At 42.8% G+C, this 16,144-nt stretch overlaps 1 protein-coding gene across 2 annotated transcripts in view; it reads left to right on the forward strand.

Annotated features, from left to right (window-relative positions):
* DCC (DCC netrin 1 receptor) overlaps positions 1–16,144 on the forward strand; it is a 572,411-nt gene that overhangs the window by 398,650 nt on the left and 157,617 nt on the right. For both annotated transcript variants that reach the window (XM_052778515.1, XM_052778516.1), the window contains exon 9: positions 7,302–7,456. In XM_052778515.1, the coding sequence (XP_052634475.1) occupies positions 7,302–7,456 (155 nt within the window). The remainder of the gene's footprint in view (positions 1–7,301; positions 7,457–16,144) is intronic.

Raw genomic sequence — 16,144 nt, forward strand, 5'->3', positions numbered from 1 at the left:
GCTAAAGAAGTGGGACCCCACAGTTACCAAAGTGAGCTCCCCTCTGCCGCAGTGTGGGCTTATCCTTCATCCGAAGGGACTCAGTCTTGCAGGCAAAATTTCCTGCCCCAGCTGGACATTCGCAAGCTTCTCATCTTAATCTCCAACAAGGTCCAGCTTTCTTTTATAGCTATATAGCCATTTCTTCACTGAAAAGGTTGTCAAAGCATTGGAACAGGCTGCCCAGGGAAGTGGTGGAGTCACCATCCCTGGAGGTATTTAAAAGACGTATAGACGTGGCGCTTAGGGACATGGTTTAGTGGTGGACTTGGCAGTGTTAGGTTAATGGTTGGACTTGATGATCTTAAAGGTCCTTTCCAACCTAAATGACTCTATGATTCTATATATAAGGGTTTGTTTTTTAATTTGTTTCAATGCTTGTAGACATTGATAGCTATAGCAGCAGTACCTGCTGCAAGAGGCAGACGCTCCTAAATAGAGACGTGTATCCATCTGGTCCGGCTGAGCAGCCTGAAAGGACACAACACCCAAAGCACTTGAGATGAGAGTGTGAAACGCACTCTCTCTCTCTGTGAAAGAAAGCTCTTAAATTCAAGTTGGCATTTCTGAGGCCAGTGCTGCAGGCAAGCGTCTTCTGCAGCAGGGTGTCACTTGTGGGATAAACGGCACGTAGGCAGGGGGGTGAGTTTGTGGCAAAAACACAGGGTAGGAGCCAGGCTTGTTGGGTTTGGGTCACAGGTCGGACATGGGCATCTCACCTTCCACAAATCCCTCTGAGCCTGACTGTGAGCAGAGAGCAAGAGACAGGAGCAGGGTGAGACAGAGGGTCAGGGCTCCGATCTCCATCCTGCATCAGATCGAGTCTCCAGTTGTGACTAGCGTGTATGAAATGAGAACGACGTCTCACTGGAGTGTCAGGAAGGGTTATACTGAAGGTTGTAAGGCACTTGGGGAGGGTATTAATTGGCCTTAGAAAAGTAACTGATGCAAAAAGAGCGATGAAGGAGTTCAGTGGGAAGTGAGGATGCTCAGCGGCTCCCTTGTTGCTCCCTGTTTGGGTACCAAATCGGGGTTCACACGACTGAATCAAATATTTTTGCACATCTGGGTCCTAACATTTGTCTGCAGGATCGCCACCAGTAATAACGGAACAGGGTCCTGTGCTGTGCATCTGTGCGTGGGGATTCTCATCTCCTTTTGTTCATAAAGTGCACTGAGATTTGTTGATGGGCATGAAGTGCCCATGTCGGGGCAATGCCGGAGGGCACTGTTGTAATCGCATCTCATTTATTTTAACTGTCTTAAAACGTCAGAGCTGCCACACACAACTGGACTGAGTCGTATTCTAACTCAGCCTTTTAGTTCAGCAGTGAAGTGAAAATACTAATATTCTTATATAAGGCCTTTAAACAATGGTGTTTCTGAGATTAAAAAAGATGTAAAGAGAGCTCACCCCAGATTCCCTTATACTTCAAAATAATTTTTCTTCCAGAATTTCCATGTTGCTGCTCAAAGTCCTGAGTCCCAGAAGGGTGCCTTAGTCCCATTCCCAACTAGATGCACGCCTTGTTAAAGAGTCTTCTGCAGAAGACTGTGGGCTCTGTGTTAAAATAACTAAACAAATAAATAGACAAAATAAATATTCTATTATGTTCCTGCCAGCAAGAGACTCAAAATACCACCTCCAGTTTACAACTTTTGAATATGCACCTGTAGCTTTGCAAACTTTCAGACAAACTGTGAGATAAAATTGATGTAGTTTTCCTTAAAGGAAAAAGCTTCCATGGAATTTTTGAGTTGTTTATTGTTTACACATTATTTTTACAAAAGAGCTATTTTTCTGTTTATGAAAATAAGTATTGGATTTGACATTAACCTCAGGGATGCAAAGGAATTGTCAGAGAAATTACTGTAAGTCTGGAGTAAGGCGATCTTCCCGGGTTCGAGAGCAGGGAGGATTTGCATGACATCTGGCAGCATCACCGCGGCCAACGCGACACACAGGGCGCACGGCCATTTCAGAGACCGTCCGGAAAAACAGCCTCCCGTGTTTTGAACTCTCTCATAAGGGTTTTTCAGCTCAGCCCTTTCAAAGAACCCCTTTTGGAAGTGATTGCACTTATTGCCGTAGCGTAATCACCAGAGCCCTTCTGATGGGATGCTCTTTAATCTTCATGCTCAGCTGGGCATCCTGCTTGGGATCAAATGGGTTTGCTTGCTGATAAGGATGATTGGAAAGAGCACTTAAAGTTAAAAGGCATGTTTCTCAGAAAAGGATAAAACAAACCTTAAATCTATTAGGAAATAAATAAACAGCCAACCAATACACCTGCAGCTAGGGAAGTTTCTGGTTGAGGTAGAAGTTCAGGTTTAAAAGTGAGATATTCTATAACATTTGCTGATAAGAGCAGACTGTTGATGAAAAACCCAAGCAGAAATAGAGGATTTTGTGTATAGGATCTGTTAGTAGATACGTAACTTGTAGCATACATTTGATTGTGCTTATTTTCTGTTAAAATATAGTGGAATATAACAGTAGAACATAATGCATGCATTTCAGTGGATATCACTCTTCAAGGTATAGACGTACACACGCACAAAGACCATAAAAATCCATCCTGCCTCGCAGGAGAAATGTCCCAGAAGAGAAAGGAGCTCATTTAGGTTTCATTTGATGTTATAAGCTCACTGAAAAAAAACCCCTATTTTATATGCAAGTAAAAGGTCATCCGAAAGATTAAAAATGCAGAGTTTACCAATGTAGCGGGTAAATCTCTGCCTTTTTGATTTCTTTCCCATTTTACTGCCGGGATGCTGCCCAGATGGTGAGCTCTTGGGAATGGGGCTGTCCTTGGGTGCTGCAAGATCTGCTGCTGATGCTCTGGCATCTCTCACATCCATGTGCTGTTGAAACTTTAATTTTAATTAATTGTTATTTTTTTTTAGCTAGAGGTGGTCTTCAGGTGGGAAGCACTGGATCCATTTCCATCTTTAAACCCCTTCCGAACCAACAGCATTTGTATCTGGATGTTGTTCACGTTTAATTGCACACTGATTCAAAGTAGCAATTTTTTGTTCTGAGCGTTTGCAGAATGGGCTGGATTCGATATTTCAATCCACAGGCAGGTTCAAATTTTGATCTGATTTTGATATTCAGGTTTGCTCTCAGCCTCACTGTTTCTTCCCTCTTTTCCTCTGTCTCTGCTGGTTTGCTTCTCAATGAGCAAGCATTGATTCACGCAGGCATTTGATATTTATGCGGTAGCATATTAGTCACCACAAAGAAAGAGACATTGTTTATTTTCGCTGATTTGCTTCTCATCTACCTCTAAACCAAAAAATAACTCCTCAGATGTAATCTCAAGACATATTTAATTACCTGTGCATAGTTTTAAATGAATTCTGCCTTCCTGGTGAGAATTTGCGTCACTATATTTAAAATTTAATTTACAATAAAAAAAATCACTATATTTATTTATAAATAATGAGAAATATTTGTATGGTAATATATTTCTGTTTAGCATTTTAGATGAGACGCAAAGCCCAAAAATACTGTTCAGTTTTTGATTGCAACCTTTGAAATGTCAAGTTGGCTTAAATAGTGGGTCCTGATTTTTAGTTATCCTTCTTTTTTAACTGACTGTTAGCAACCATTTTTCCCAATAAATGAAATTAAATGCTCTGATCTTTAAAGAAAAAAAAAAAAGAAGAAAATGACCCTGGAAATCAGCAGTATTACAGCTGAACGTAAAACCCTTTGACGAAGGACTCTTTTGCAAGATTGGAACCAGTTTTATTTTTAGTTGAACATGCGCTAGAACTTGTTTTCAGTAACAAATTAATAAATGCATAGATAGTCACAACAAGCTAATAGATCTCCCAGTTTAGCTTCCTGCATGTTGCCGACTGAAGAAATGAATCAAGGGACCACTTAATTGAATACAAAAACTTATATTTGATTAAAGTCTATCTTCAGAATTCAGCTGAAGTTCTAAAATATCATTCCCAGATGATCTATTTACATTAGTTTTGAGGTTTGCTTATTATAATCAAGGACTTTATGTTATTTTCTGGGAGAATGATAATGGGAGATAAAAAAAGAACTCAAGGTAATAAAAGTCCGTCCATTTTAAAATTAATAGTATTCATTTCACAGCAAGGAGCATTAACATGACTTGTCTTACTTGAAGTAACTAATTAGGTGTTTGAAACATTATAAAAGCATTTGTTACACACCTAAGAGATATATGGGAACTGTAATTATCTTTTTTTACATGCTGATACCGTAATGTAACATGATCTTCAGTCACTGGAAATTACATGTCGAAGCCTCCATTTTACAAGAAGGTGGATGACTTTAGTCAAGGTCTTTTATTTTTAGACTAATTTATGTCCAAGATGGGTCTGAAAAAGAAAACCCCAAATGTAAAGGTGCCTGATTCAAGGATGTTTGGTGCTTTTGAGATGATTCCTGCGTTGCTGTAGCATCTGTAACGCGTTAACCCCTCGCTGGTAAGCAGGAGCACACGATGGACTTTTGTACGTATCACCACTGAAATCCAACGGAAGGTGAACACTGAAGCTGCTGAGATTGCATTTGAAGATGAGTGCGTTAGTCTAATCGAAGCACTTGCTTGGATGTTTCCAAATGGCCGAGGCTGGGATGTGATGCAGCAAATGCAGATCTGAGAAGAGGAACAACAGTCCTGGGTCTCCTCGTGCCTCTGTGGCAGGGCTGGATTTTTTCTGTTGTTCTGCAACCTCAGCATCAGGTACAGAATGGGCTGTGTCAGGATTGCACTCCTCATCATAGCACTTCACACCGACGTCCCAAACTACACAAGATGAGAGAGTTGTGCTGGTTCAGCCCCCGTAGTCTAAAATGCAGATTTGGTTCGGCTCAGGAAGTCACTCAATGGCAACGTGAGTGCTGGGGGCACCAGATATGTGTATGGGTTTTTTTTTCTTCTTTCTTACTAAATAATGGGGAAAGACTTACTGAAAGAATGCCACAAACCATTCCACCTTTCCAGACTTGCATCACCACTGGTACCACTGTGGCAGAGAACTATTAAAACAGATATCTGACTGGAGTTTTCTTCTATCGCTTCATCTCCTTTTTCTTCTCTTGCTTCTTTATTGCTATTTTGGTATTGAAAGGTGGTCTTATTGCATCTTTGCTGTTAACAAAAAAGACGTATACAATGAGAGACAGTTGCTGACAGTGCTGTCATCCTGCAGGTAGGAAGTCACTGGTTATATTTTTTTTTCCTCTCTTACTTTTGTGGGTTCCTGCATCTTAAGGGGTTTATGGAAATATCGTAGCTGTTCAGTTCAGACGTTACTGGCCATCTGGCCCCCCAGTTGTACCGCTGCTTTCAGAGTCCGACAGTTGGTTACAAATCCATTGGAGCCATTTTTAATGCAGACAGAAACCAGAGATAAGAGGCAAGAGAATAAAATTAGGTGAGTTGGTCAAGCACAGCTCAGCTTGCCCGGTTAGAAAGAGCAAAGGCTCTGCCTGCCAGCGTCCTCGTCGGGGAGCAGCAGCCGTCCGCAGCTCTCCTTTCACATTATCAAGTGCAACAGAAAGCCTTTCTGCTGGAATAGAAGCGTTAAACTCCCGTCTAAACTCCCATCGTCTCTGCTAAGGGACGATCCGACTGTTTATCCCCAAGGAATGTTCACCCAAGCTTTGTTTAGTCAGTCTTCGGAGGGCCGGAGCGATGGTGGAGCCTGGCGCTCAGAGGACAGGGCTGTTCTCTGGTATGAGAAATTTCATTTTGAGGGAACATTCCCCAAAGGAACAATAATCTCTGTTCTCTGAATTGCTGCTATGCCTATTGCAGCCCAGAGAACCACAGCAGCCTACATGAAGTTTGACAATTAGTTGATTCGGTCTTAAATGATTTTTTTTCTGCAGCATGAAATCTACGTTTTTGTTGTTGTTAGCTTTTCAGAGGGCTTCTAGTAAAGGAGAGGAGCGAGGCACACCACCCATAATAAATCAGTTACAAAAGCAATTTTACCTACTTCTGTTTGCAGATTGTCCATGAAATGACTGTGATTTCATCCAATTTAAACCCTGCTTTACTGTTTAGGGATTGTGTTTTTCCCAGATAATCCCACGTTAATGACTCTAGGTCTGTCTCTTTCTCACCAATCATTTCTCTCCCCGGGCAGCACAAAGCCCCAGCTGGGCAGAGCTTTGCTTGACCCGTGCTAGGACGCAGATACCCCTTCAGCTCTGGGTGCTCCTGGTGCCAGGAAAGATTACACGGCTCTTGCCCCGGTGGGAGGACGATGTCCTGCACCTCTCCCTGGCCAGGGACTGCCACCTCCCAATGTCTGGGCTGTACCTTTACTCTGGAGACCACCACCGGCCAGTTACCGTGGGACTCGCCACTGGGAGCAGCTGGTGGAGGAGTATCAATCGCGTTTTTTGCCATGGCTCATGATGACAAACTCCTGGCCAGGTTGGGCAGAAATAGAAAGCTGGCTGATGCAGGCAATAGTGAGCTGCAGTGTTTCTTGAAACTAATTTAGTGCTGGACAAGAGGTGGGCTCGGTGTCACAGCCCAGGAGGAGAAATACCTGCTTGAACCCATGCACCAGCTTCCCAGGAGCTGCCAGCCAAGTTTGCCAACGTGGGCTGGTGTCTGACCATCCTTCTGCGTTAGGAGAAGGCTGTCCCTGGACAGCTCGCCTTGCCAAGGGGGAGCGTAGTGCAAACTCCACAAATGGGGTTTCATTTGAGACCTCCGAAATGGTGGATGGTAGCCCCATTGTAGAAAAAGTTCTGCCTGGTCCCTTTGCCTGTGAAAGAATGGGTGGTGGTGGTGGTTTTGCAGGTACAGCTGCAAAAAGGAGCACTGACGAGGGCTCGATTTGCAGGGCAATCTAAACCCAGTTTTTGTTAGCTGGATGTTTACAGACCAATATGCATCTCGCTTCCTATATCAGAGATGTGTTCCTGTATTGAATAGTGATTTCTTTCCATCAATTTTCCTTTTTTGTTATATTAAGAAAGGCAAAGAACCAATATACTATGTACCTTATGAAGCGTTAAAATACAAGTCTTTTTTTGTAGCACTTGCAGCATTCCCAGTGGGCCCCATTACTTGAATTAGGCTTTTTAAAGTAAAAATCAAAAAAACCCCCTATAGACGAACAAGCCTCAAACTGAAGTTTGATAAGTAATCATACCTTGCAGGCTACCAACTGCATAAATAAGTAATGCTTTAAGATCCAAATGCATTTTAAAATGGGTTTTTTTGGTGGTTTGTTTTTTTTTTTTTTAGGGAACGGGCAGTCAACACATCTCAGTCTGGAACACTTCAACTTACTGTGGGCAACCTGAAACCGGAGGAGACCTACACCTTCCGAGTGGTGGCATACAACGAGTGGGGACCAGGAGAGAGCTCGCAGCCCGTCAAGGTCGCCACGCAGCCGGAGCGTGAGTGTGCGCAGGAACGGGGTCTTGGCGTGGGTGGGAGCAGCAGTTCCTAAGGAGTTGGGTTTTTACAAGGAAACATGATAAACTTACTGAAAGATACAAAAACTTTCCACTAGAGTAAACGTTTTGGCTTATTTTTGTTGAAAAGGAAATATTTTCTATTTGTTTACATTTAGCCGTAACTGTGTTTTATAAATCTTTGGAGCAGGTGGAACCTTTCAGTAAACACTTTTCTCTTTCTGTATGTCTCATTTTATTATAAGTATTGGCACGCATCTGGTCTCCAGAAAGAAGAGAAATTTCTTCTGGTTGAGTTTGTGCTATTGCAGTTTTTCTCACTTGGAAGGTCCAAGAGGGGCTTTTGCAGAGAGAGGATTGAAACACCATTTGAGGTCTTCCATGGCAAAATTAATTATTGAGAGGAATTGGCCGTAAAAATGGGATTGGTATCTAGTTCTGAGCACAGGGATGGGTGCTGTGTCTCATATTGATGTGTGCTGGACTGCTTTGGTGAACCGTAGGGGTGATGGTGGGATGCTCAGCTGTTTTAACGCTCTGTCAGTAAGTCCCTGCCAGAATACACTCTCCCTCTGTAATAAGGTGGGAAATCTAACGCTTAACAGAAACTGTTCTACATCGTCACGCGTTGCCATGTACAGAAATTTAACTGAAAGGCAGTATTTGTCTGAAAACCCCTTGTTATGTGAAGATAACAGCTGTGCTGGAAAGCCCTGAAATGTGTTTTTGTGATTCATTGCCGCAGGTGACTTTTTGCTGGGAGCAGGTAGAGGAGGTGGGAATGGCTCTCCATGGGGGGTGGAGGAGAAGAGGAGCTTGGAAGCAAATCCTATGATAAGGCGAGCCTCCGGAGGTGGCTTTAGGTGGCTTTTGAACCATTTGGTTCCTTTTACGGCTAAGCTGAGCCCCAGGAAAGGTGTCTGTTACGGCCAGTGAGAACATGTGCTATGTCCCCTGGCCAGGCAAGGGATGGTGTGAACAAGGGGAAAAGGGACCTTTCAACTGATGTTATTCTGAGGTTTTGTGGCTATAGCTTTGTTTATCACGAAATGTGAATTTTACTCCCTGTCATCAATTCCCAAACTCCCAAAAGTAGTGATGTTAGTGAAATATCACCTGAGATACGTCGCTTTCTGTTTTTCTGGATGGCCTTGCATTTTAGATACATCTTCAATTCCTGCTCTGAGGTTGCTCTGCCACTTACTGCGCTTATTTGCAGTTACGCAACTGCCATGTGCAAAAATAAGCAAGGTTCTATCCCAGCCCTTTTTGGGGAAAAAATTCTTGAAAGTCAGTTTATGGATCTGAACCGTTTGAAAGTAAGGTATTAACTCGCCATCAGCAGCGTTTATCTATTAGTAATTTATCTCTGCTTAGACGCGCAGGCGCAAATGTGCGTATACACATTTCTGTATATGTTTGTATTTTTTTTATATATATATATATATTTACAGAAGTAAAATAGCATTCCAATCAGGAAAACGCCTTTCCCCAGCAAAGCCCCAGTGAAAAGCAGGCACCGCTACCCCCTGCTGTTACCGCCTGAAGCTGCCACGGCACAGAGTTACCAGCTCTGTTTAATGTGCAGCGTAGACATTTGGAATATCTTTCCTATTTAATAACTCGAAGATTTCTCTGAAGTGTCAAATTTGAGCATGGAGAAAATATTGCTTTCCATTTTTTCTTTTCACTTTTTACTGTTGACCAAATTATCTTATCATTTTGAAACAAGTCTCTCTGGTCCTGGGAGGCAGTCAGCCTCTATGTGGCTGTCTTTTAGAACATGCTGTAAGTATTGTACAATAAATTACGTGGCTGCACATAGATTGAATTTCCACGTTATTTGAAAATAGCAGAAGTATTATGCAATCTGGCATTGTTAAAGAAGAAAAAGCTGATGAAAAAGGACATCTGAAATTCATGTCTGTCAGTGCCTGTTTCTAAAAGTGCATACATTTGCTCAGTAATCAGTTTAAAAGATCAACAGAACAAGTTCCAGCTTTTTGAAATAATCATCCAGAATATATGGGCTGGATTTATATGAAGGTTTTTGTCCCCAGATTAACACTCCTCTCTTCTTTTTTTTGGTAAACTACAACCCCTTTTTCTCTGCCTTTATGGTATATAATTTCACTACAGTATTATCAGTCCAGATTTAAATCCCTGCTTGCTTAAGCCATGTCTAATCTTTTCATGCCACATGTGGAGACTTTGTGAGTTATTATTTTGGCTCCTCAAGATGCTGTTAAAGCAGCTTGGTAGTAGAGAATAAAGGAACACATCTATTCTCGCAAGGAGGATTGAAATTGTCCATCCGAGCTTTAAAAGCTGTTCCCTGCTGTGGGACCAGCTCACTTCTTTTCACAGCCCTTATGAATTAAAACCAGTTTCCTAATAAATCTGTGTCTCCCTGATGTGTGTATTAGTTGGTGGAAGAGGAGATGAATAGGAAGGCATGTTGGTGTGCCCCAAAGAAACTTGACGGCATCACTCCAGCCTCATAAAATCGCGTCTTATCATCTCCCTTTCAGTGAAATCAATTTAGTGTGCACTGACATCTCAACTTCTACCCAAGCATCTTTAAGAGCTTTATAAGGAATAATTAATTACTGTATCCTTCTGAGGTAGGGAAGTATTATTATACCTACTTAAGAGAAGCCCAGCTGTGTGCCCATATGTCTCTCCCCTCCCATGCTATGCTGCGAGGAGCAAATCTGTGACCCCCCGTGGTTGTCCCTGAGGTGGGGAGCCACCAGGAGAAGCTGTGCTCCTCACCCCAGTGTCCTGAAAATGGAAATTCTGAAACAAATACAGGGATTTGGGGTGGATTTATGGAGAAAGTGGGACATTTTGCAGCAGCTAGAGGGTGATCTTACCTGCATAGGAGACTTGGGTGACTTTGGTCACCAGGATCCATGCTTTTGTAATTACTTTCAATTCCCCTTAGAGGCTGGTGCATGTAACCTCAGAAATCAGTCCCTTTGTCTTTTTTTTTTTTTTTTTTTTTTTTTTTTAAAATCAATGACTGGCTGCACCTGAATTTTCTTGCTAAGACAACTAGCAGCAAAAACTGCCATCAATACTGCATTAAAGCAATTGCACCAGAAGCTGTTAAAGTTTTGGGGTTCAGTGACGGCTTTTTTTGGCTACAAGTTTTTCAGTGGAGACAATATTCTTTGAAGTTGTTGCACAGGAAATGTTAAAAAGACATAGACAAAGTTGCAACTGCAATCTCTTTTAACATACATTTCTTCTGCAAATGTCAAAACCACATAGAAAATTAAAAGGCCATTAAAATTAATGCAATGAAATTTCACATGGAAAAGCAAGGGAGGGCAGGGATGTCTTTAAAGCCCACAAAGATGACAATTTTATCAAGCAATAATCAATTCCATATATGTTGATCTGGGCAAATTAAGTTTGCAGAATAAGCATGTGCTGGAGTAATTGAATTTTCTGAAGACTTGTATCGGACCCATCCATTTTAGACACCAATGCAGAGATGGTGCCAGATCGTCACCTCTCCGGGCTGGCGAGGGTCCCCAAGCGGGGCTGGACCCTGCCGCTGTCGGGTGCTGAGTAGTTCAGAGGGCACTAGTGCCACCTTTGCTCCTACTCAGCTATTTCGGGTACCGGTTTCAGTCACAATGATGATAACGTTGTTGTTATAAATGGTGCTAAATGATCTCATGATAGTCAGGGTCCTGCTGAAATGAGAGCCCTGCAGTGAGTTTGGGCAGGCACAGACCTCCCGCCAAAGTGGGTTTGATCAGGTTTTTGGGAACAGGGAGATGAGAATCTCCTTTCTCCAGTGCAAAATGGCCATGGACCTGGGCAGAGAAAAAGCTGAGCTCGTGTTTAAGAAATTGGGAGGGCTGAAGCCGAGGCTCTGTGGCTTTGGGCAGATCATTGAAGCCTCTTGGTTTCTCCATCGGGAGAGTATAAATAAGCAATGTTGACACGAGGTTGGACCAGATGATCTTCCAAGGTCCCTTCCAACTTGGGCTATTTGTTGAGTCTATGGCTTTTCCTCTCTCCTTCCTCACGCCCAGGTATAGGTCTATCAATGCTGCTTAAACGATATCCTTCGTGGCAGGGATTTCCCTTTCCATCATGTACTGATGTAAGAAAAATTACTAGTTTTTAACAGACCTGCAGCTAATCCCATCTAATGAGGGAGCCGTGGGCTCCATCAGGAGCCTTCTCTGCTGCAGCCTGTCCTGCATCGTCTGTCACAGTGATGAACTGAGGACATGGCGCTCCTGCTCTCCATCCATCTGTTTACAACAGCATTACATATATTTTTTTAAAGTAGAAAAAAGTCTCAGTCCGAGTCTGCATTCTCACTCTGCCAAATTTTGTGTGTACGGAAAGATCCCCAGAATAATGAATGGCCACTTTGTGTTTGGACAGTGTCCGTTTTGCAAGGTGCAGGGGTATTTATATATATTTCATACATTCATCAATCTCTAAGAGGGAGCTGGGGCAGGCAGAAAACATAAGCATCTCCAGTGTAGTGCCTCGGTAGTGAATTTTTCTTGTCATTTGATGAAAGGGTGAAGCAGTACTGAAAAATGTGTTCTGTGGAGTCATTAATATCCTCCTCATTTGTGTGTATTCTTCCATAATGGCTCAGTAAAATACACCCTGGGGTAACTTTATGCCATTCTTGCATGGTTCTTTAATTTTATGAGTAATTTATGTGGAGCATTGGCGGGGGGGGGAGGTTTTCAATTGCTTTAAATTTTAATGAAACGTATCTTCCTTTCTAAAAGTTGGGCAGACCTAAAGGGAAAGATGGTGATGTCTGGTTTTCTGTCCTGCTTTTGGCTTCCCATCCACTTTTTCTTTCCTGGTATTTTGCGGGGGGGGGGGGTTTGTCTTTTTCTTGAGAGAGAAGAGTTGCTTCAGTCTCAACTCTTGGAAGGTGCTTCACTTTGCAGAAGGTTGCTGCAGAAGCAGGATGGGACACTGGTGGTGTCCCCAGCATGGGACTGGGTAATGCGTCTGCCCTGGCCCTGGTATCCTTACTGTTCTCTTGTGGAATTAATTTGTATTTTCTCAATGGAAAATATGAACTCAGATCCCCTGAACACATCTGCGGTAGGAATTTTGTCTTTTTGTTTCCTGCGTTTTTGTTTTTACACCAGGTATAATTTCAAATCAAGTAGAAATTTATCTTATTTTGTGGGGAATCTGAGCCATTTTCCCATGGCAAGCGATCTGCCCGCTCCCGTTCCCAGCTCCTGTGCTCCCCGGCCACCTCTGCTGTATCGAGGCTGGGTCTGTACATGCCGCAGGGGCGGTCGGGCCAGCTTGTTGCTTTTTAGATATGTTTAAACTGGAGTCAGGGTTGGTTAATAAAGGCTGTTAGCATTGATAATTGAGATTAAAGATCACCTCATGCTGTTTTATTCTTCAGACTCTGGCTAGTTTTAGTGCTGTGGCCTTTTTCTTTTCTTTTTTCTTTCTATTTCCCATTGAATTTCTAGTTTCTTGTGTTGAAAAAAATGCAGTACCTTAAGCCAGATTCAGTGACTCCATCTGCACTTACCTGCTGGATGTATGGTTCCCTGTGCGTCATGGGGAGCTTGATTAAGACTTTTGTAAAGGCCGTTTACAATGAGGAGGGATTAAGTAAGAGAGAAATGGAAATTTATTTTGTACTGCTTCCTAGAGACTGTGGAAAAAAAGTTGCAAAGGAGAGGAAAATATTCTGCACACCTTTCTTGAAGCTTAGATTGATTGTCACCTCCTGTTCAAGCAGCAAAAAAAGTGATCAGGTGAGCGTGTGGTCAGTTCTTCCAGTATTTCTACAAAACCCATCGTGATCAGATTCTTGAAGATATTTACTCAGTTGAAAAATTTCCATCTTTCCAAATCGTCTCCATCACTGAGTGCATTTCCACCCTGCACCTCGCCGCGGTGGTGCCACCCCATTGCCTTTCTGCCCCAGCTCTGTTCCTTCTGCAGCCGTGTGCCTCTGAAGCTGTAAGGGGACCCGATGAAATACTCAATTCTTACTGATCGACAGTGCTAACTCCACAAGCTCTCTGAAGTTGAAGTTTCCAGCTGACTCGTGCAATGACACTGAAAAAGGTGTTTCGTTCCTGTGCATCGTCATCCCGTTGTTTCCAAAATGGGCGAAGTGGTGACGACATGCTGGAATCTTAATCCTTTGAAGACATCGTGCAAGCTCTTCTTTTCTGTGAGTTAGGAGGGCAGATTCAGCTTATTAATAGTGGGAGGATTTGTTACCACCTTGGTAGACTAAGAGTTAAAGTGAAAAACAAATCAAACCCAGAAAGTAAAATTGTTCATTTTCTAATTGTCTCGGGTTCAATTTAAAGAACCACAAATTCCTTGCTGTTCATCGTTCATCTTAATTAACTGAAATAACGCAGTCAGAGTCTTTTCTTTCGGGGGTTTGGTTTTGTTGAATTGTTTTCTGACCAGCTCTTCTGCCTCATTTGAAAAGTGTCAGTCTCATCAGAAAGTTGCATTGCTATATGAAATACTCTAGTTAAAACAGAATTCAAATGCCTTTGCATCCCCTTTATGAGACCTTCTTGGTGTCCTCTGTTGTACAGAGGAAGAAACCCCGTAGATGAGGGATGTGTATACCGAATCCTTCCTCTTGAAATTGTGAGTTGGTATCTCTGTGGCTTCTCGCGTAGGGCAGAATTGCTGGTACGTTCGACACGTGGCGAATCAGCGCCAGGCTCAAGTGTTGTTTTCCTTCTGATTACTGAGGTTGGCACTATACCAGAAAGACTTTCCCTTCTGAGACACATACTCATCTTTTTATGCCTTCTAGAAAAAATTTTAAAAAATTCTTTGGCTTTGCTGGGTTTGAAAATACCTCTGACCCTCGTCATTCCTGAGAGGTTTTGAGATATTCTTTCAGAGGTCTCTGAAAATCTCAGCACCAGCTACCGCCTCCTCGGTGAGAGAACAAAAGCGGTAAAAGCCGTTGCGTTTTATTTCCTGGGGCTCCAGAGGAGTTGGCCTGAGTGAGATGCTGAGACAGATCTGGTCCTGTTCCCTGCTACAAAGCCCCAGCTCGGCCGTAGCCCTCGCTCTTGGCGTGGTCTTGCTGCGACACGCAGGGGAGACCTTCTCCTCCCGTCTGCTGAGCCTTGGCCAGTCTGACGGACAACCCTGCTGCACATCCCGCTGCGGGGAGCCGCTTTTTCTCTGGGAGACTGGCCTTCCAGGTATTTCCCAAGGATTTTAAATAGTGTTAAATATTTTTTTCCTATTGTTTTTAACAGATCTTCTCCTCTCCTCACAATAATCTCTGCCTGTTTTTCATGAACTTAAAATTTACTTGTGAAAGAATAGTGATAGTATATTTTATTAAAAACATTCCTCTCTGCTTATTTCTTCTTTAAAACTATTTTGTGTTTTCCATCAGACTCTTTAAATATGGGTTGAGGATAGCAAGAGTAGGGCAAGGACCAGAGGTCTGGGGTTCACGGGAAATGATGATGGTGGAGGCTCTTGTATTTTGAAGTACAGTGAAAACAATTCTTGATTGCTTTCCTTTTTTTTTTTTTTTTTTTTGCTTTAATGAAACAATACATCCCATTCTGTCATCCAGTGTTGTAAAACTTGTGAAAAGCTTACACCAAAATCGGTGCAAGTAATTTAAAAATTATTTAGAAAATAAATACTTCGGTTTGAAAATGGCATTACTGGATGTTTCAGCATTATGGAATTACTTTGCTTCATTTTTCTTGCTAAGCAAAAGTTGTCACTATTCTTTCCAAATGTTTTGATGTCTGTGAAGACCATGTTTACCAGAAATAATCTGCTTCAGTGAAAATATACCAAATGCTCTAAACGAGAAGAGGAATTTTCCATTTCTGAGGCTTGTCTACGCTGCACACTCCTGCCTTTTAGTGGTTCATGGAGGTGGTTGATATGAAGAATTCAGTGCTTGTCACCTAATCATTGCCTTTTATAAATAATAAGCTTTGCTGGCTAGAAGTGTGTTGTAATTCTGCTCCAGGTTTGCTGAGATGCAAAGGCACCATTATGCGAAGTAAAATACTTGCTTTGACTGACTTGCCGAGAAGGAGCAGAAAATTAAAACCACTTTTACCTGAAAAAAGAAAACTGCAGAACAGATGAGCGTATCTTAATCAGCTATGCAAATCAAGGCATTGCACCATTTGCATGAAATCTCCATATTTATAGGTCGCTGATGCAAACAGTAATGCAGCGGCACAGTGGCCCTTGCCTGGATGCCCCTCAGCCGGGAGCGGTGTAGGACAGACGGACCACGCTTGGCACCCCTCGCCAAGGCAGGATTGACCCTGCGTGCCGAGGAGATGGCGGTTCGGGCTGTGGGTGAGCACTGAGAGGCAGATGACAGTGATGAAGATGTCACCTTACCAGTATGAAAGACATTGCAGTTGGAAGCTCTTTTGCACTAGGGTCCGTTGCCTTCGCCCTTACGTCCCTCAAGGGAGCGTTTCGATGCCGCCGTCCTTTCCGCTCGCTGTTGGTGAGACACCGGGCAGTGTTTCACCAGCCAGATTCGGCAGTTGGCTTTGGCACCGTCTGATCTTTCTCTGGACAAGAGCACCGGTGTGTCGATTTGCTGAGATGCATCCAAAAATCTCTGCTGAGCCGTAGACCGCTGGGATGTATTTGTCTCCCTAT

This window comes from Harpia harpyja, chromosome Z, assembly GCF_026419915.1.
Source record: "Harpia harpyja isolate bHarHar1 chromosome Z, bHarHar1 primary haplotype, whole genome shotgun sequence".
NCBI classification, from domain to species: Eukaryota; Metazoa; Chordata; class Aves; order Accipitriformes; family Accipitridae; genus Harpia; species Harpia harpyja.